Raw genomic sequence first — 22,414 nt, 5'->3', positions numbered from 1 at the left:
CAACAGGGTCAAGTCTGCTCTTGGACAGGTGATCCACCCGGACCAAACCTGTGCTGACCTGGCAAAAATATTTTTGACAGTCTCATGCTGCTCAGGGACACCATCGCCAACGTGCAGAACAGAGGGGTAGACACCTGCCTGGTCAGCTTGGACCAGGAGAAGGCTTTCGACAGGATATCACACACGTACATGTTGGACGTGTTCTCCAAAATGGGGTTTGGGAGGGAATCAGGATTTGGATCCAACTGCTCTACACAGACATCGGTAGCACAGTCCAAATCAACGGGTGGGAAACCAACAGCTTCCCCATCAAGTCTGGAGTCAGGCCGGGCTGCCCTCTCTCCCCTGTCTTGTTCGTGTGCTGTATAGAACCCTTTGCCGAATCCTTCAGGAAGGACGAGAGCATCAGAGGGGTGACATTGCCAGGCAGTGAGGGCACCCAAGTGAAAGCCGCCCCGTACATGGACGACGTCGCCGACTTCTTCTCGGACCCAAGGTCAGTTCGCAGATTAATGAGCATCTAGGACCAGTTTGAGTTGGCATCAGAGGCCAGAATTAACCGCGCGAAGAGCGAGGCCATGCTTTTCGGCAACTGGCCCGACCGATCCAACGTCCCCTTCACCGTCAGGCCTAACTATCTGAAGGTGCTAGGATTCTGGTTCGGAGGGCTGGGGTGTGCCACAAAAATTGGCGGGAGCGGATTGGGAAGGTGAAGCAGAGACTGGGACTGTGGGAACAGCGGTCCATATCGATAACTGGGAAGAACCTGGTCATCAGGTGTGATGTGCTCTCAGGGTGCAGGTGTGGCCTGTTCCTCACTCCTCCAGCTCGAAAACCTCCCGTGCCGTCTTCCAGTTCATCTGGGGATCCAAGATGAAACGGGCCTGACTGGTCGCCATGCACAAGTCCCTGGACAATGTGGGCAAAATTGTCCCCAATGTCCCCCGCATCCTGCTGACCACCTTCGTCTGTGGCTGCATCAGGCTGAGTGTGAAACCAAAGTACGTGGGCACCCAGTGTCACTACGTGCCGAGGTTCTACCTCTCCTCAGTGTTGCGAAGGATGGCCCTGGCCCCGTTTCCGCGCAACGCCCCAGTCAGCTGGACGCTTCCGCACTACCAGTCCTTCGTAGAAAAGTTCTACCCGACCAACACCTTTGACCACAAGTCCATCAGGCAGTGGTCAGCACGGAACATCCTGCAGACACTGCAGGAGAAGGAGTCGATGGACACTGTGGGGTGTTTCCCTGAGCAGAATGTCCAGACCATCTGGCAGAATGCCTCAACGCCAGAACTACCAACAAGCACCAAGACCTCGCTTGGCTGGCGGTGAGAGGGTCCCTCCCAGTCAGATCCTTCCTGCATGGTCGAAACATCAGTCCAAGAGCGCCCTGCCCCCGGAAGAACCCTGCTGGGGACGGGAGGGTAATAGACCAATCACAAATGATCAAATGATGAATTACCCTCCACACAGCACCCACTGGACACAACACCTGTTGCATATCAAAAGTCCTTCCGATCCTGACATTGCAGTAAATCCCGCTGGGAAGTATCGGGGAAGGTTAGGTCCACCCTGGCAGAGATTCCCTCCTGAAGCATGGAGCAGTCTGAGCACGCTGGTTGGTTGTTAATATCAGATGGCCATCTCTGAGACCCTCTAATTAGTTCGTCACCACATCATGGGCCGAAGGGCCTGATTCCGTGCTGTACTGTTCTATGTTCCAACATTCAAAAATCACTTGGGCAGGTCCGTGGATTGGAACGGTTTAGAAGGATGTGGGCCAAATGCAGGAAAATGAGAAGAGCTCAGATGTGAATCTTGGTCGGCGTGAACCAGTTGAGCCAAAGGGCCTGTTTCCGTGCTGTATGACTCTGTGGCTCTGTGACAACACATTGAGCAGAGGGATGGAAGGGGAGCGCTGACACCATTGAAATGAGCACACTGGATCACATTATTGTCCTTAAAGTGTCCAGACCGTGCTGTAACTAGAGATCAATGTATCGATTTATTGAATGTACTCAATCCAGGATACATTGCATCCAGTACATTCTGTTCCCAACGCATTGTGTGCAGATTATGCTCTGTACCCCGTGTTCACTATATTCAATACACTTCAATGCATGCAACAACATGTAGAGTTTGATGTATTCATTGTTTTTGTATCCAGTGAAAATAAAAATGTATGTCCAGGATACAGTGGTTACTGTATCACACGTGCATTGACCCAAGTGTACATTGTGTACGCAGGGTGTGTTTTACCCAGCGTTCATGCTCCACACAGTGAGTAATTCCTGTTTTGCATTGTCCTCCGTGTGTTGTGTGGTTCCTGTGTGAACTTTATTCAGTATTTACCGTGAGCTGCATGCACAGTGTGCACTGTGGTCACTGTGCACTGTATCCAGTGTGGACCACGTCCACTTTTGTTCCAGATTCAGAGTTTATTGTCCCCATTGTGTGCACCGCTCACTGTGCAGCGTTCTCTGACATTACGTGCTAGCAAGATGCACCTCCCTTCACACAGCCGAGACTCCCCTGTGGTCAGCACCCGCTGTTTTACCAAGAGGGACTGACTCTGACTGTCTACCCTATCTCTTCCTCTCGTAATTTTAGAAACTTCTGTCACGTCTCCCCTCAGCCGCCGCTCCAGAGCAATAAACCTGGTCTTTCGAAACTCTCCAAACAGCACATGCCCTCTAATCCATGCAGCATCCTGGTAAACCATTTCTACACCTCTCCACAGCCTCCACATCCTTCCTAAAACGGGGCGACTTGGACTAAATCCAAAAACTCCAGATGCACCTCACCAGAGGTTTATACAGCAGCGTTCCCTGACTGCTGTTCCTTGTGATCCCCTCCGTCTGCTGATGCCCCCTCCCTGGTGAGGAGACAGGAAATCACCACAAGGGGGTGTGGACCAGAGTAATTCTCCAAAACTGCCGCATGGACAGCGTCTGTTGGCACATTCGCTTCAAAGCAGAGAGTTGAGAGCGAATAACTGGAGCGATTCCCCCCACCTGCTGGCTGCACAGAGCAATGCACCTCCTCCTTCCTTAGCGGTCTCCCACAGCTGGGGATGACTCGCTTCCACTCCAGCACTCCAGAGGCCAATGTGGGAGCTGCAGTGTGGGATCAGTGTAAGCGAGTGGTTAATGGTTGGTGAGGATTCGGTGGGCCGAAGGGTCTGTTTCCGTGCTGAGAGGCCCTTTGGCCCGGCGAGTGACACGGACACTGAGACCACCTGAAACAGGAACATCAGCACTGAGGCCGGCGGGGCAAATGTATCTTAGTTTGAGAGGGAGGGTGAAATATTGTCCCCCGCAGGAGCCCTGTCCTTACTTGGGGGTCCTGCCTTCTGTGATATCCCACCGTTGTGGAGGGCAGGAGTTGGGTTCAGAGTTGAGCAGGGGGAGGGAGGGATGGAGGGGATCGGAGGGACGGTCGGAGAGATCATCGGGATGTTGGGAGGGGGCCACGCAGATGACTGAAAGTTGTCGTATCAGACAGGTCATTTGGAGGTTGTCAGGGAGATTATTGGGGGGTGTCTGTGAAGGTGAGATGGTGATGGAGCAAAGGGGGGAGGGTTTGGTGATTTGTTTGGGGAGGGTCAGGTGATTGGGGAAGGGGACACAGAAGCTCATTCGGGGAGTGCGGGGGTTGCCAGGTAGAGTCTGGAAGATTAACCAAGTGTCTCAGGCCGGAGGCCAGGTGATTGGGGGAGATGGCGGACAGATGATTGGACGGGGGCTTGAGGATATTGGCAGCGAGGAGCGAGGGGGCAATTGGTGAGGTTGGAATGTGAAAGAAGACACCCACACGGAGAAAGGTAGACAGTCGGGACTCTCCAACAAGCCAGGAAACTACAGGCCGGTGAGCTTAACATCGGTGGTGGGGTACTTGTCGGAGAGGATTCTGAGGGACAGGATCTACCAATATTTGGAGAGATCGAGTCTGATTCGGGACGGTCAGCATAGCTTTGTGCGTGGGAGATCATGTCTGCAAGTCCCTTGGAGATCTTTGAGGAGGCAAGCAAGTGGGTAGATGGGGGCAGGGCACCGGATGTTGTCTATATGGAATTTCGCAAGGCTTTTGACATGGTCCTTCATGACAGGCCAGTCTGGAAAGTTAGATAGCATGGGATCCAGTGCGAGACAGCGGATTGGATTTATAATTGGCTCAGTGGGAGGACCCAGAGGGTACTAATCGAGGGTTGTTCCACCGACTGGAGGCCTGTGTCTCGTGGTGTGCCACAGGGGTCGGTGTTGGGAACTTTGTTGTTTGTAATTTATAATAACGATTTGGATGTTGATATACAAGGCATGGTTTGTGAGTTTGCTGATTCTACCAAAATAGGCGGTGTAGACCATTATGAAAAATGTAAAAGGGGTCTTCATCAGCTGGGTTTTTGGGCTGAGGATTGGCAAATGACTTTCAATCCGGATAAATGTGAGGTATTGCATTTTGGGAGATCAAACCACAGTAGGACTAATACAGTAAATAGCAGGACCCCGGGGAGTGTTATTGAACAAAGCGACCTGGGAGTGCAAGTGCATAGCTCACTAAAAGCGGTGTCACAAGTAGATAGGCTTGTGCAGAAAGCGTTTGGCACGCAGGCCTTCATCCGTCAGAGCACTTAGTATAGCAGTTGAGAAGTTGAAAAAACAGTCTTTTTTCCCATGTCGGGGTGCTAAAAACAAGAGGGCATGATTTTAGGATCAGAGGCGGGAGGTACAAAAGGGACATCAGAGGCAGCTTCACACAAAGGGTGGTGTGTATTTGGAATAAGTTTCCAGAAATAATGGCTGAGGCGGGAACATTAACAATGTTTAAAAGCCATCTTGATAAGTCCATGGTTAGGAGAGGTTCAGAGGGCTGTGGGCCAAACGTGGGCATATGGGACTAACTCGCTGGGCAACACAGTCGGTGTGGAAGAGCTGAGCCGATGGGCCAGTTTCCATTCTGTGTGGCTCTATGACTCTGGGACTCCAAGTAAGATGGAGCTTCAACACGAACATCTTCCGGTTCAGTCCACTGTCAATATCTTTGTGGTCCTTCATGTGTTGTAGAAATCTATCAAGATCGTTCAAAAACCTTCGGCGTCAGAAGGCCTTGCTGTACAGGATGGACAGGTCGATGGACGACCCTCACTGTGACATTAAGGCCCATTCTCCTGTATGTTTCAGTGAACCACCCTCCTGTGACTTACAGCTCGGTGTCCAAACGCACACGTTTGCAAGGGTTCCCTACGTTCTGCGAGTGAGTTTGGGGTGATCTTGGTGATGGAGTGGAGGCATTGCCGTTTGGAAGTTTCCCATTGGTCCTGGGGATCAGCTCCTCTCAAGGCGGAAGTTTGTTGGCTGTTGCTGTATCTGTGAACGAGCCACACGGAGACAGCAGATGCAGATGGACAAGGGCTTTATCCAGCACAAAAAGCAGGTGTTCTCGAAGAATGTCTCAGAAGAATTTTCTGGAAGAATCTCTGCTTGTAGTGCCGAATAAAAACCTGCTGACAGAAGCTCAGCTTGCTTTCCGCCAAAGTCACTCAGCTCCTGACCCTATTACAACCTCGGTCCAAACATGGACAAAAGGGCTGAACTCCAGAGTGAAGTGAGAGTAACTACCCTTGACATCAAGGCAACATTTGATCGAGAATGGCATCAAGGAGCCCTGGCTAACCTGCAGTCGATGGGAATCAGGGGAGCACCCTCCACTGGTTGGGATCATCCCTGGCACAGAAGAAGATGGTGGCGGTGTTTGGAGGCTAATCATCTCAGCCACAGGGCAACTTTGCAGGAACTCCTCAGGGTAGTGTCCTCGGCCCAAACATCTTCAGCTGCTTCATCAAGGACCTTCCTTCAACCGTGAGGTCAGAATTAGGGATGATCACTGACTGTTACACAATGTTCAGCACCATCTGGCACAACTCAGATGATGAAGCAGCCCGCAACACAAATGCAGCAAGACATGGACAATATCCAGGCCTGGGCTGAGAGGTGGCAAGTAACATTCCCACCACACAAGTGCCAGGCAGTGATATCTGAAGAAGGAATCTCTGAGAATCAGAAGGAAAGCGGGAAAGTTGGTAATGTGGTGAAACTCGGTGTCGCACAAACTGGGAAATTATGGGAAATTATGAGGCCAAGAGAGAAGGTCGCTGAAAGGTCACGTTAGAAGCAGCAGCGCAGCAGTTAGATCGGGGAAGTGTTTGGACGGCAAGGGGGAGCAAGTTGGAGCAAAGATCAAGAGGTGGAGGTTGGAGCGCAGACTGAGTGCAAGAGAGTTTATCATTCGATGAGCAGAGACACGACAGAAAAACAAGATCATAAACTAAAACATCAAATTACAGAGAGCCCGGGGGAAATGGCTGTCAGGCAGAAAGAGGCAGCTCCCGCGGAGATAAACAACGGTCAAATACCACACAGAAAAGTAGGCTCCTGGTGAATTGTTGTGAAATTGTAAAATCTGCATGTGATCGTTGTAACAGGAATACTGTAAAGCGCCGGAAGTTTGTCTGGATCAGTGGAGTATCTCTGAGCTCACACTCGGTGTTCCCCAGTGTACACTGCAACAGGGCCTGAATAAACTGACTTGTTCCAGAAACTCACCCCTGCTGTCTGGGATTTTCTTTGTGTGCTGTCCCGATCTGAACCGTATTTAAGAGGGAGACCGGGCCCCACAACCCCCTTTTGGACGAGCCACTGTTGTGGAAGGCACCTGATGATCAGTGTGAAGCTGAGTTGGCAAGTGGGGAATCCACCCAAGTGTGCCGGCTCTCTGGGGCTGAAGGGGTTTACAGGGCAGGCAGGGGAAAACTCTTTCCACTTGTGGGCCCAGCTCAGAACAAGGGAGACCGGACCTTACATTGGAGACGGGCCGTAGATGGATGAAGTGAGGATGCTTCTTCACACGAAGGGCGGTGGAAATCAGGACTTCATTGAAAAGCTGAATGTTTTCCACCCTGTGACGTATAATATCCAGTCCTGCGCTTTTTCCTGCAGACACATCTCAGTCACCGCCACTGCATCTGTCTCCTCGCAACACAATATTCTCTCCACACCCCCTGCTGCATGACATTCACTGATTTAATAGTTGCTCTACATTTATATTTAACTACCGATTTACACCCCAGTCTGTCTCTCTTTAAGCCTCGAGCTGGACAAAACAAACTGCTGGAGGAACTCAGCGGGTCAGGCAGCATCTGTGGAGGGAAATAGACAGGCGACGTTTCGGGTCGAGACCCTTCATCTAGACTGTCTCGACCAGGAACGTCGACTGTATATTTCTCTCCCCAGATGCTGCCCCACCCGCTGAGTTCCTCCAGCAGCTCGTTTTTGGCTCCAGACTCCAGCATCTACAGTCTCTTGTGTCTGTCTTTTCAGGCTTGGTATCTTTCAGTCCTTCCTTAGACTGAACCAGGCTTTTCTCTCCGGTTTATTTATGTTCAGACCTGCTGAATATCTTTCTGATCTCTCCCTGATGTGGAAATGGCCACATTACCTTCCCTCTGGACACTTGCAGCAAAATAACGTTGATTCCCTGAGATTGCAGCGTGTGTAGTGGACAATGGCGGTACTGCAGGGGTTCAGCATCTCCGCGAAGGTGTAAGGAAAGTGAATCAGGAAGTGCGGGGAGTTAACATGGCTTCGAAAGGCCAGGTCGAGAGTTTAACCGAGGAGGCAATTTGTCCCATCTGCCTGGATTTCTTCACCGATCCGGTGTCACTGGAGTGTGGACACAACTTCTGCCGCTCCTGTATCACACGATGTTGGGAAATGAAGAAGAGAAGCTCCTGTCCGGAATGTAGAGAGGAGTTTGCGGACCGCACCCTCAGGGTAAATCGGGCCTTAGCAAGTCTGTCCGAGAAACTTCGAAGATTAAATCCGAAAGGGAAGGAGAGTAAACTTCACTGCGAGGAACATCAGGAAGACCTGAAGCTGTTTTGTGAAACTGACAAGAAACTGATCTGTCTGATTTGCAGAGATGCGCAAGAACACAGAGAGCACCGCTTCCTGCCGATTAAAGAAGCTGTTGAATTTTACAAGGTAAAAATAACCCGCTTTTGATCAACTGCCTACTCTCTTGCATCTTTATTGTCTAATTCCTTCATTCACTGATTCCCAGGATCGGATTAAATCTTCCTTAAAACCTCTCGCAAAAATGAAATCGGACTTCCAGGAAATGGAGCAACAACAGAAAGAGAAGATCTCCGAAGTTCGGGTGAGGCCTCCCTGTGCAGAATTTCTGATCTTGTTGTGTAGTTTTGTTCCCTTTGATGCACAATCGCAGAGAAACGCAGCTCCAGTGACCTGGGTCCGATCCTGACCCTGACCTCTGGTGCTGTATGTGTGAAGATTTCATGCTCTCCCTGTGCGCACGACCGTTTTCACCCACATCTTAAACATACGCTGGTTCCACGTTTAATTGGCTGCTGTAGTTACCCTCGTGATGCTGGGTGGTATGTGAATCAGGTGGGAGTTAATGGGCATGTGGGGGAGAATACGTTTCAGGGAGACGTGAGTGTATGTGATTGAATGAATTGGTCTGAGAACCAGCATGGACTTTGACGGGCTGAATAGTCACCTTCCATGTCATAAGGGAAAAGAACAGAGAAATTTTGTAAAATAATCTTCATATTTTCCCTTGACAGGAACAGTCACACAGCCTTCAGTTCCAGATCATAACCCAATTTGCTAAACTGCACCAGATTCTCACTGACAAGGAGCAGCGCTTACTCAGAGATCTCAGGGAAGAAGAGGAGAAGATTCTAATTCCAATGAAGAAAAAACTTCAAGAGATTCAAGAGAATTTAAATTCTATTCAGGAGAAGCTCTCAAAATTACAGGAACGAATGTATCAAGAAAACAGCATGATATTTCTCAAGGTGAGAGATGACATTACAATTTGGTTCAATTAAAGTACACAGTTACAAAATGGAGAGTGACATATTTAAAAAGACTGCAGTGTTTACCAGTCCTTGTCAACTGAGTTAGATCAGGCAGATGTTTTGACTGTTCAAGGCTGTTGTCGTCCCCAAATGCGCCTCCCACAATATCTGTACCTCACAGGACATTCTGCAACCTTCTTGGGAATGCGTTCTGGTCATCTGGACACTGAGCTGGTGATTGTCTCTGTGATTCCCACGTATAATATCCCCTGAAACTCACATTAGAATCCAGTTACAGTCACGTGCTGTGAGTGTGTCTGGTGCAATGGGTGTGAGGGTCTCTCTGTGGATCACTGGGAACTGAGGTGGAATTTCACAATGTGACACACACATCAGATTGATCAGCTATATCTGGTTTTCATCAGGGTTGTTGTTTGAGGGAAATTTGCACTGTCCGTTTTCTTCTTCAGATATCTTCCACATGGGATTATATCCCATATTACAGCGTAGACAGGCCATTCGGTCCATCTTATGCTATCAATTTACCAGTTCCACCAACGTCCTCCCACCTGCTCACCACACCCATGAACAGTGCCCCCAACTCCATGGTCCTTCATATATTTATCCAACTTCCCCATTACATTCAGTCTCTGCTGTCTGCTTCAAGCACACCTGTGGCAGCGAGTTCCACCTTCCCTTCACTACATTTCTGACATACTTTATTGAAGACCACCTGCCATTTTATCTTTGACATTTGGTGTCCCAACAAGCAGAGAAACTTTCTCCACTCCCGCCCAATCAAATCCGTTCACAATCTGAAATTCTTCCATCTGATCATCCCTGACATCATATCCAGAGAAAAATGCACAACCTGTGCAGTCTTTCCTGTAGGTTTCATCCTCTCAGTTATGGCACAACTTTCGTAAACATTCCTTGTGCTTTTTTTCCTGTGGTTTTATGTCCCTTCTGCAATATCCTCTGTCTGTGTGTCAGCGGGAGTGCAAGTTGGGACGTGCGAATTTTCAGCAGCTTGTGACAACTTGAGTCAAATTCCTGCTGTCGGGATGTGGACGGTCAGTCTCAGTCAATTCAGATTTGTGTTTTATTTATTTCAGGAGGAAACTCGTCAGAAGAGGAGGTAGGAAATGGTCTTGACTGAAAGCCTGCATAGATTTGTAAAATAGTTCAAATATCGCTGATGCTCAGTTTATGACCAGCTGTTTAATATTTGCAGGATCAGTGATGATGTGCACACATTGTCAGTGACTAAAGGTTCCCTACCGGTTGAAAAATTCGATCACCCCTTTTTGTTGAATACAGCGTTGAGGGAAATGTTTGATACACTTAAGCAAGGTAAAGCACACAGTTTCCTTTGTCCTTGTTGATGAGACACTTTTAAGTAATTCATAGACGCAAGGATGAGCTGTAACAATGGGCTGAATGGGAGCTGAAGTTTTATTCCAGCACCAACCCCACCTGCTGGGAAGCGTCACTGACAGATGTTCAGCTGGAGATTTCAGATCCCCTAACACACCGACACAGGAGCACAATACAACCAATACACGGTCCATTAGAGGAACCACTGCATCCTGAACCCATCCACAATGCAGAAACACGAAATGACATGCGTTTGAATCCTACCACAGTTGCTGGGGAATTAATATTCAGTTAATCGATTTATAGGAATTATATAACCACACACAGCCAAACCGGACTGACAAAGCTCCCCTCACACACACACACACACACACACACACACACACACACACACACACACACACACACACACACACACACACACACACACACACACACACACAAGGAGAATTGGCAGATGTGGCCACAGCCTCCACAATGTACATTGTTAGTTCCCCTCAGTAACCTGGAATCCATTCTCTTCAGACCCCGTGAATTTATTAATTCGAGCAACTTATGCACAAGCCACACATTGTCAACACACAACATACATGTGGAGACACACAGTAACACACAAGTACCTCAATATGCACACTCAACTACATTTACACACACACATACACACACACACACACACACAGAAACACACACACACACACACACACACACACACACACACAGAAACACGCACACAGAAATACATACCCAGACGCACAGTTAGGATGGGACACACGGTCAGTGACAGAGACATATATTTCCATTCAGGAATGAAACCTGCTGTAAACAGTCTGTGGTTGTACACTGAGGCTCCAGTTACAGCTTTAGTTCACTTGATTTCTCCTCTCCCTACAAACCCGACCGTGCTGAGGTGGGTGGGTGGGGTGTTTGACCATTTCAGAAGCCGGGACCTCCCTCCACTGAATCCCCAGTGTTTCTGCAGTTGTCAGATCCTCGTTTCCTCCCCTCGGGAGGCTCTTTTATCGAGTCAAGAAACAGGACAAGTCAAAAGCTGCGATCCCAACGGCAGCAACTCCCCCACATCCCCAGTATGTCGACAGATATTTAGAGTCATAGAGATGCACAGCATGGAAACAGGCTCTTCGGCCCATCTCGTCCCTTCTGACGGAGATCTTCCTGAGAAAGTCCCAGTTGCCTGCAATGTCCCATATGCCTCTGAACGTTTCCCATCCATGCACCTGTCGAAATGTATTTTAAACATTGTAATTAGAGCCGTTTCTACAGTTTTATCTGGAAGAAAATTCCATATTCCCACCTCCCTCTCTGTGAGATGCCCCACAGATCCCTTTTAAATCATTGCCTTCTCACCATAAGTCTTATCCCTCTAATTTCAGACGACCTAATCATGCAAAAAAGACCGTGAACATTCACCTTATGTGTGCCCCTCATGATTTTACATACCTCAATAAGGGGTCACGCCTCAACCTCCAAAGCTCCAGGGTAATAACCCCAGCCTATCCAGTCTCTGCTTGTAATCCAAGCCATCCAGTCCTGGTAATGTGCTCCTAAAGCTTCCAATCCAGCGAAATGACATTTTTCCTATAGTTGGGCAACCAGAAATGCACACAATACTCCATGTGTGGTCAATCAACAACCTGTACAGTTGTAACATGACATCTCTACTCCTTTACTCATTGCCCTGACTGATGAAGGCAAGAATACCAAATGCATTCTTCACTACCCTGTCTATCTGTCTTGCCACTTTCATGGAAGTATGCTCTTGTACCTCCAGATCTCTCTGTTTTACAACAATCTCTGCTATTTGCAGTACAGTACAGGGTAAGAACAATAACATAATACAGATTAAAGTGTCACTGCTGCAGGGAAGTGCATTGCAGGTAGACAGTCAGGTGCAAGCTCAAACAAGGTAGATTGTGAGGCCAAAATTCCATCTCATCATATAATGAAACAGTGGGATAGAAGCTGTCCTTGAGCATGGTGCTATGTGGCTTCAGCTCCTGTATCTTCTGCCTGATGGGAGAGGAGAAGAGAGAATGACCCGGGTCGGTCGGGTCTTTGATTATGCTGGCTGCTTCACCAAGACAGTGAGAGGTAAAGAGAGATTCCATGGAGGGGAGGCTGGTTTCTGTGATGCGCTGGGCTGTGTACACAACTCTCTGCAGTTTCTTGCGGTCCTGGGAAGAGCAGTTGCTGTACCAAGCTGTGATGCATCCAGATAGGATGTTTTCTATGGTGCATCGATAGAAATTGGTGAGTGTCAAATGGGACATGACAAAAGTCTTTAACCTCCTGAGGAAGTAGAGGGGCTGGTGAGCTTTCTTGACCATGGCGTCTACGTGGTTGGACCAGGACAGGCTATTGGTGAGGTTCACTCAAAGGAACTTGAAGCTCCCAACCCTCTTGACCTCAGCACCATTGATGTAGACAGCTGCATGTATACCGCCCCCTTTCCTGAAGTCAATCACAAGCTTGTTTGTTTTGCTAACATTGAGGGTAAGGTTGTTGTCATGACACCAGGTCACGAAGCTCTCTGCCTCCTTCCTGTCCTCTGACTCATCATTATTTGAAATACGGCCTATTATGGTGGTATCATCTGCAAACATGAAGATGGAGTTCGAGCAAAATCTGGCCACGCAGTTGTGAGTATTTTGGAAGTAGAGTAGAGGGCTGAGGACGCAGCCTTATGAGACACCAGTGTTGAGAATAATAGTGCTGGAGGTGTTGCTGACAATCCTCACTGATTGCAGTCTGTAGGTCAGAATGTCCAGGATCGTATTAGATCTGGATGCATCACGGCTTGGTATGGAAACTGCTCTGCCCAGGACAGCAAGATGGAGGTGTTGAGTCATAGGTCTTGGAGTTTGGTGATGGGTTTGCTTGGAATTATAGTGTTGAAGGCGGGGCTGTAGACAATATACAATAGTCTAACGTAGGTATCTTTACTGTCCAGATGATCCAGAGCTGAGTGTAGGGCAAGGGAGATGGGGTGCATTGAAGACCTGTCACGGCGGTAGGTGAATTGCAATGTGTCAAGGTTCTCTGGAAGGTTAGAGTTGATGTGTGCCATGACAAGCCTCTCAAAGCACTTCGTGATGGTGGATGTCAGAGCCTCTGGTCAGTAGTCCTTAAATCATGTTACCTTGATTTCTTTAGTACCGGCATGATAGTGGGCTTCTTAAAACATGTGGGAACCTCAGATTGAAGCAGGGAGAGGTTAACTAAGTCGGAAAATACCCCTGCCAGCTGATCAAGATAAATTGCATCTACCATTCCCTGGACAACTTCCCCAGTTCCCCCTGTCTACATCAACAGTGTGAGGTCGATAGTGTTGATAACTTCACGTTCCTCGGAGTGAAAGTCACCAAACACCCGTCCTGGTCCAGCTGCAGAGAAGCCATGGCCAAGAAAGCTCACCAGCACCTCTACTTCACCAGGCTCAAGAACAGCTTGCATCCTGCTGTTAAAAGTCTTTGAACAGTTCCCCAGTAGGATAAAATGGACTCTTGAACTCACAATCTACCTCATTATGACCTTGCAACTTATTGTCTCCCTGCACTGCAGTTTCTCTGTGGCTGTATCACTTTAGTCTGCATTCTGTATTGTTTTACCTTGTTCTACCTCAATGTACTGTCTGATGAATTGGCCTGTACGAACGGTATCATAGACAGGTTTTTCAAAGCACTTCAGTGCAACTGACAATAATAAACCAACTCCAATTCCAGTTCAGTTAATCCAGATCCTGCTGTAATCTAGATAACCTTCTCTACTGTCCACTATACCACAAATTTTGCTGTCATTTGCAAACTTAACCATGCCTTCTACATTCTCTTGCCAAATCGTTAATACAGCTGACCAATAACAGTGGACACAGAACCGATCCCTGTGGTACACCACTGGTCACAGAGCTCCAGTCTGAAAAACAACCCTCCACCACCACCCTCTGGCTCCTCCCACCAAGTCAACTTTGTTTCCAATTGGCTCGCTCACCCTGGATCCCATGTGATCTCACCTTCTGCTCTGTCCTTCCCTGTGAGTCCTTGTCAAAGGCCTTGCTAAAGTTCATGTGGATAATGTCTACCACTTGGTCCTTGTTAATCCTCTCTGTCACCTCTTCAAAAAACTCAATCAGATTTGTGAGACCCGATTTCCCACACACAGAGACATGCTGACTGTCCCTGATCAGTCCTTGCCTTTCCGGACGCTGGTAGATCCTGTCCCTCAGATTCCCTCCAGTAAATTTCCCACCACAGTTGGAAGGAGATTCACCAGGCTCATTCCTGGGGAGAGAAGATTTTCCTATCAAGAGAGGCTGGACGAATTCGGTCTGTACTCCATGAAGCTTAGAAGAATGAGGGGTGAGCTTATCCAAACATAAAAGATCCAAAGGAGCTTGGCCGGGTAGATGTTGAGATGTTTTCACGAGTGAGAGAGTCACGGACAAGGGCACATAGTTACAAATTAAGTGGCCGGTCATTTACAACTGAGGTGTGTAGAAATTTATTCTCTCAGACGGTGCTGGATCTCTGAAATTCTCTGCCCCTGAGGTGTGGTAGTGGCCTGATTATAGGCCGTATTTATGGTGGAGATCGGAACCTTCGCTCCGTCCGCCGGAACAGTCAGGATCTCCCGGTGACCAGACATTTCGATTCCACTTCCCATTCCCACACTGACATGTCTGTCCACGGCCTCCTCTGCTGCCACGTTGAGGACAGACGCAGATCAGAGGAACACTTCATATTCCGCCTTGGCCGTCTCCAACCTGACGGCAACAACGTCGATTTCTCTCCCCCTCTACCCCCGTCCCTTCTCCCTCTGGCCCCATTACTCCCTCTCGTTCCCCTCCCCCGCCTCCATGACCTGCCCCTCACCCACACCTTCCTCCCTCTGGTTCCCCACCTCCTTCCCTTTATTCCATGGTCCACTGTCCTCTCCGATCGGATTCCACCTTGTTCAGCCCTTTGCCTCTTCACCCGGTCACCTCCCAGCTTCTCACATCATTCCCACTTCCCCCCTCCCCACCCACCTCCCTTCCCCCCTCACCTGGACTCACCGATCATTCGCCACCTCCTCCCCCTCCCACACCCTTGTATTCCGGTTTACTCCCCTCTTCCTTTCCAGTCCTGATGAAGGGTCTCGGCCAGAAACGTCGACTGTTTATTTCCCCTCTTCAGATGCTGCCTGACCCGCTGAGTTCCTGCAGAGTTTTGTGTGTCGTGCTGGAGAAAAACCGCCTGAAGAAGTTTGTTGTCCAACCGGTGTAGTTGGGTGAAACCCTGGGAAAGATTTGTGTTGGGCCGCGCTGCCCGACTGTCCCCCCGACCTCCGGGGACTCTCTAATTTTTTGCTTCTCCCCCAGTCTCTGTGACCCTGGATGTGGAAACGGCGCATCCGTTGCTCGAGGTGTCTGAGGATCGGAAGAGTGTGAGACAAACCCGGACCCGGAGGGATCTCCCCGACACCGGGAAGAGGTTCACAGACTGGGAATGTGTGTTGGGATCGGAGGGATTCACATCGGGGAGACATTACTGGGAGGTGGAGGTGGCGGGAAATCAGATGTGGAGGCTAGGAGTCGCCGCAGAGTCTGTGGAGAGGAAGGGAGGGGTCGAACTGATCCCGGAGAACGGATTCTGGAACATCGGGCGGGTTGTTGAGTTTTATGTGAGCACCTCCTCTGAAAATCGTCTGCCTGCCGGTCCCATCCCCGGGAGGGTGGGAGTTTATCTCAGTTACAGGTCCGGGACTGTTTCATTTTACAACGCGGAAACCAAGTCCCATCTCCACACCTTCACTGGGAATAAATTCACGGAGAAACTTTATCCTTTCTTCTGGACTGGGGATGGAAACCGGTGGCTGAGAATATGCTCCGGTTCTGCTCCAGGTCTGTAACCGGGTCGGGTCCCGAGACCGGCGTCAGGAGGAAGTCAGTGTAAATATAAATGTGAGGAGAGTGAAATAAACACGAATTGACATTAGAACTGTCGACCCATTAAATTTAACGCGTTAACTGCATCCGTCAGCGGGACAGAAATACTTTTGTGCAAGTACAAAGATTGAGCCGCGGGGAGCGGCTCCCCGAGTCCTAAAGTCCATTGGATCAGTGAAAGTGGCGCCAGAGGCGATGCTGACTGGAAGGGAGGTAAAGTTTTTACTGGGGAAGGTGTAAATAGGAGGGTTGGGGTGAAATTGGAAATGACCTGAAGTGAAAGATAGCTGAGTGCTGGGAATATGAGATACAATCATCTATCGCAATACGGTGTCGACCCCCGAGGGCTGTAACGTCCCCAGTGAGAAGATGAGCCGCTGTTCCACGAGCTTTGTGGAGACTCTTTGGAAAAGTGCAGGAGACCAAAGGCAGAATTCAGCCTGAGAGTGGGATGGGGAATCAAAGTGACAGCAGCTGGAGGCTCAGCTCCCCCGTGTATTGGTATTGGTTTATTATTGCCACTTGTACCGATCGTTCAGGTCAATTCATTACACAGTGCAGTTACATTGAGTTAGTACGGAGTGCATTAAGATAGTACAGATAAAAACAATAACAGTACAGAGTAAAGTGTCACAGCTACAAAGAAAGTGCAGTGCAGGTAGAAAATAAGGTACAAGGTCACAAGGTAGATGGTGAGGTCAGAGTCCACCTCATCGTATCAGGGAACCGTTCAATGGTCTATATCACAGTGGGACAGAAGCTGGTGGTTTGCGCGCTCAGGCTCCTGTATCTTCTACCTGATGGAAGTGGAGAGAAGAGAGAATAACGCGGGTGTGTGGGGTCGCCAAGGCAGCGAGAGGTAAAGACAGAGTCCCAGGAGGGGAGGATGATTTCCCTGATGTGCTGGGCTGTGTCCACAGCTCTCTGTAGTTTCTTGCGGTCTTGAGCAGAACAGTTGCTCTTCCAAGCCGTGATGCATCCAGATAGGATGCTTTCTATGGTGCATCAATAAAAGTTGGTGAGTGTCAAAGGGGACATACCGAATTTCGTTGGCCTCCTGAGGAAGTACAGGCCCTGGTGAGATTCCTTGGCCATGGCATTGACGTGATTTGACCAGGACAGGATATTGGTGATGATCACTCGCAGGATCTTGAAGCTCTCAATCCTCTCGACCTCAGTGGATCGAATGGGAGTGTTCTGGAAGGTTGAAGTGGTGAACGAGAGTAGGAAGCAGCACCGATACAAACACGATGTACCTGAGGTGAGGGGGGGGGGAACTGGCTGCGACTGAAACAAGGAATTTTCCACATACCCTACAGAGGGGCAGGCAGAGCCTGGATCCCAACCGGTTCCCACATGGAACCAATAATTCTCTTTGGCACTCAATTTTGATGAGATCTGTTCCAAAGGAAATGAGTGTTGTGAAAAGAGGAAATGCTGGAAACACGCAGCAGGTCGGGCAGGGTCTGTGGGGAGAGAAAAGTATTCAGCATTCCACATCGGTGACGTCTGACGGAACTTATTCCAACTCTGCCCGACCGGCTGCGTATTTCAAGCATTTTCTGTTCGTTTTATTTAGTTTTCCAGCATCTACTTTTACTGAAATGAATCTGATGTTCCACCATTCTGGAAAAAATACAGCATTTGGTTCATCGTTGCTCACGAAGAGCTGACCACTGACTTCGGGGGGGGGGGGGGGGGGGTCGCACATGCACCTGTCTACATCAATGGTGCTAAGGTCATCATCTCGGTGAAAGGCAGCTTTTGTTCTGCCCGAAACTTGTTGGTCTCCCAGCACTGCGAGATGTCCGTAGGGGAATGCTGCCGAATGACACCTTCCAGGCTGCTGGAGTACGTGCGGATGGTCACACTGAAGCTGGGTGCAGCCAACGCAAGGGATCGGTGGGTAAGGACTACAGATTAGGGTTCTTCTGCCGCAGGAGAGGGAGGGGTGGGGTCAGGCGAGGAAGCCCCTTAAATATTGTAAATATGGGATTGGGGTATCACCCCAGGGAGCCACACGAGTGGCATCTGTGCTGTGTTTTTTTATATAAAATGATGGATCTGTAAACGAATGTAAAGGTTTACTCCGTTTTATTGTTGTATATTGTTAGTTTTTTTATTATTGATAAAGTTTATTTTGGAATAATAAAAAAAGGCGGTTCTCCCAGGATGAGACTGTCCCATTGCACTTCCGGTGTGCTGACGCCTGCAATGTCCCCAAATGCGGGATACTCGACTGCAAAATTTATGCCAGTGGGGGACCACGTTCGCGCTCTCCCCCGATTTATAATTAAATTGTTCCATATTTTTGCCCTCTACTCCGCACGGTTACTTGAAAGTCCTGTCATTATAACACCTACAATGTCTTCCCTGTCAAGCTGCACTTCACAGTGTTGCCACATAGACCTCACCACATGCCCTGACCAACAAGCAGAAAGACCTTGCTTGACTGGCAGTGAAAGTTGCCCTCCCTGTCAGAACTTTCCTCTATAGATGACCTATCACCCCTCAGTTACGCTGTCCTCGGGCCGTCTGCGGTAGGGAAGTACCGAGAAAGATCCAACAAGGGCTAATGTCCTGGTTCATCCCCAGCAGCTGTGTGCCACAGGACTGCCTGATTTACGGGCTGTTCCCGGGGACACACACCAAGACAAGTGCTTGCTGGAAGGTCAACAAATTGGTGAGAGACGTGCCCGAAACTTGTGGGTCTTCCAGCACAGTGAGATCGATGTCCGTAAGAACAGTAACTGCATTTTATTTTCCTCACATTCCCATCAACTTCCGAACCCTTCCTCACATTCACATTAACTCCCACCCCACCAGCAGCACCCCCCCCCCTCCCCCGCCCCATTAGATTTGACCACTCACTACACGCTAGGGGGAATTTGCAGCAACCAATTAACCCACCAACCTGAACGTCTTATTTGCCCATTCTCCCAACTGGTCCAAGTCCTTCTGCAGACTCCCTGCATCGGCAACACTACCTGCCCCTCCACCTATCTTTGTATCATTTGCAAACTTGACCACAAAGCCCTCAATACCATCATCCAGATAATTCACGTATAACATGAAAAGTAGTGGACCTGATGCTGAAAACCACTAGCCACCAGCAGCCAACAAGACCAGGCCCTCTTTTTTCCCACTCTTTGCCTGCCAGTCAGCCAATCTTCTATCCATGCTCGTACATTTCTTGTAATACCTTGGCTCCTATGTTGTTTATCAGCCTTATGTGCGGCACCTTGTCAAAAAGCTTCTGAAAATCCAAATAAACGACATCCACTGACTCTCCTTTGTTTATCCCGCCTGTTACTTCCTCAAAGAATTCCAACAGATTTGCCGGGAAAAATGTCCCCTTAAGGAAACCATGCTGACCTCGGCCTGTTTAATCATGAGCATCCAAGTACCCTGATACCTCATCCTCAATAATGGACTATAACATCTTACCAGCCACTGAAGTCAGGCTAACCCGCCTATAATTTCCTGTCCTTTCCTTCCCTTCTTAAAGAGTGGAGTGACATTTGTGATTTTCCAGTCCTCTAGAACCTCTCCTCAGTCAAGTGATTCTTAAAAGATCAGTACTAGTGCCTCCATAATCTCTTCAGCTTCCTCCTTCAGAACCCTGGGGTGTGATCTATCTGGTCCAGGTGACTTATCTACCTTCACACCTTTCAGCTTCCCAAGCACCTTCTCTTTAGTAATAGCGACTACACTCACTTCTTCCCCCGACTCTCTCGAATTTCTGGCCTGTTGCTGTTGCAGTGAAGACTGACGAAAAGTGCTTATTTCAGTTCGTTCTCCATTTCTTTGTTCCCTGTTACTACCTCTCCAGCGGTCAGTTGTCGACTCTTGCCTCTCTTTTACTCTTCATGCATCTGAAGAAGTTATTATTGGCTAGTTTACTTTCATATTTCTTTTTTTTTCTTTTTTAGTTGCCTTCTGTTGGTTCTTTAAAGCTTCCCACTAATTTTTGCAATATTGTATGCCCTCTCTTTTGCTTTCATGCTGTCTTTGGCAAGGAGGCACAGGTGAGTAGCGGTTAAATGAGGTAAGGACTTTTATATTAGTTAAATAAAAGGACACCAAATTACAACTAATTAAATAAAGCAGGGACGCAGAATTAGGTGATGTGTTGTACTGCATGATGTGGGAGCAGGTGGACCCCACTGTGGTTTCTACTGACCACATCCCAAAGACGTGCGAGTCGGTAGGTTAATTAGCCATTGTGAAGTGACGGGTAGATTCTGGGGATAGTTCATGGGAATGTGGGGAGAATAAAATATAGTGTAGGATTAGTCTAAATGGTTGTTTGCTGGTTGATGTAGACTGAAGGGTCCATACGGTTTGATGACTTTCTTTTCCCTCCATGTCCACTGGGTTTTATATTTAAAGTCAATATCTCCCCTGAGCACTGAAACGAGGCTCCGGAGCTGACCATCTGCTCCAATTTATTCGAGGCAGGATATTGAAATCCAGGACTGTTCCTCACAAAAGGTGAACAGGAATCTGAGAATTCCTGAGGATAGGAAATGAACATAGAACATAGAACACTGCAGCACAGCACAGGCCCTTCGGCCCACAATGTTGTGCCGACATTTTATCCTGATCTTAATCTAACCCTTCCCTCCCACATAGCCCCACTTTTCTCTATCATTCATGTGTCTAAATCTCTTAAATGTCCCTAATGTATCTGCCCCCACAACCTCTGCCGGCAGTGCGTTCCACGCACCCACCACTCACTGTGTAAAAAACTTACCCCTGACATCCCCCTTATACCTTCCTCTAATCACCTTAAAATAATGTCAACTCGTGTTAGCCATTGTCGCCCTGGGAAAAAGTCTCTGACTGTCCACTCGATCTATGCCTCTTATCATCTTGTGCACCTCTATCAAGTCACCTCTCATCCTCCTTCTCTCCAAAGAGAAAACCCTTAGCTCGCTCAACCTCTCCTCATAAGACATGCTCTCCAATCCAGGCAACATCCTGGTAAATCTCCTCTGCACCCTCTCTAAAGCTTCCACATCCTTTCTATAATGAGGGGCCAGAACTGAACACAACACTCCAAGTGTGGTCTGGCCAGAGTTCTTTCGAGCTGCAACATCACCTCACAGCTCTTAAACTCAATCCCCCGACTAATGAAGGACCACGCTCCATACGCCTTCTTAACAAACCCTATCGACCTGCGTGGCAACCTTGAGGGATCGATGGACGTGGACTCCAAGATCCCTCTGTTCCTCCACACTGTTCCACTTTGTCACTGAACAACAAACGCTGCCGGGAGTTTCTGTGTGTGACAGTGGTGTCACTAAAGAGGAACGTGAAGAAAGAAACCTATTAAATCCGACACGTAATATGACTAACCCACTACTCCCCCCACCGGCCCACACCCTTCCACCTCCCCAAGCCCCCTTACGCCTCTGGGCCAAGGACAACCGACAGCAGGCACCCAAAGCCTGGAGCGATACCACCAACCACTGTCAACAGAAGTGTCCTCATCCAGGACTCCATCCCTTGCATTGAACTCAGCGGGCTCCGATGCTCGCTGACAGTGCACGTCTGAAGATATAACAATATAAGAAATAGAATAATGCACGGCCTAATCAATCCCGTGTGTCTGTTCCACCGTTCAAAAAGATGCATGCTGATTTTTACTTCAGCGAGATTTTCCTGTACCAGCGACATCATCGGTGATGCCCGTACATATCTGAAAATCTATCGATTTCTCTCTTGACTACTGAGCGTCTACTGCCCTCTAGAGTAGAGCATTTTAATTGTTTTCTGGATGGAAAAATAATACTTCTCAAGGGACAGAAGATGCAGGAATAGGACCACGAAAATTGTGGAAGAACTCGGGGGGGGGGGGTGGTCAGGCAGCGTCTACAGAGGGAAATGGACAGTCGACGTTTCGGGTCGTCGCCCTTCATCTGGATTTCTCAGTTCTTTCCTGAACCAGCAACTCTTTATTTTGAGACTGTGGTTCCTGGTTCTAAACCAACTCGGAGGAAATACAGCCTTGCATCTGATTTTTTTAAAATCCGATGAAGGGTCCTGTACCTGTAACGTTAACCGTTTCTTTTTCCACAGATGTTGCGGGTCCCGCTGTGTTTCCAGCATGTTCTGTTTTTACCACCTTGCATTCTGTAGTTTCTTGTCGTCTTTATTCATCTCTTCTTAAATTCTCAGGTTACAATTGTTCCGGAGCAATCTGTAGGAAC

The 22,414-nt window shown here is 48.6% G+C and overlaps 1 protein-coding gene across 1 annotated transcript in view; it reads left to right on the top strand.

The window, feature by feature from the left end:
• The first annotated feature begins 7,634 nt into the window (after positions 1 to 7,634).
• LOC127585828 (uncharacterized) overlaps positions 7,635 to 22,414 on the top strand; it is a 97,536-nt gene continuing 82,756 nt past the window's right edge. Inside the window, exons 1-6 of the mRNA XM_052043526.1 lie at positions 7,635 to 8,039; positions 8,119 to 8,214; positions 8,645 to 8,878; positions 9,997 to 10,019; positions 10,116 to 10,234; positions 15,633 to 15,814. Coding sequence (XP_051899486.1) covers positions 7,635 to 8,039; positions 8,119 to 8,214; positions 8,645 to 8,878; positions 9,997 to 10,019; positions 10,116 to 10,234; positions 15,633 to 15,814 — 1,059 coding nt within the window. The remainder of the gene's footprint in view (positions 8,040 to 8,118; positions 8,215 to 8,644; positions 8,879 to 9,996; positions 10,020 to 10,115; positions 10,235 to 15,632; positions 15,815 to 22,414) is intronic.

The sequence above is a fragment of the Pristis pectinata genome, chromosome 34 (genome assembly GCF_009764475.1).
Source record: "Pristis pectinata isolate sPriPec2 chromosome 34, sPriPec2.1.pri, whole genome shotgun sequence".
Taxonomy (NCBI): domain Eukaryota; kingdom Metazoa; phylum Chordata; class Chondrichthyes; order Rhinopristiformes; family Pristidae; genus Pristis; species Pristis pectinata.
The sequence above is the reverse complement of the archived record's forward strand: the minus strand, read 5'-3'. Positions and strand labels throughout refer to the sequence as shown.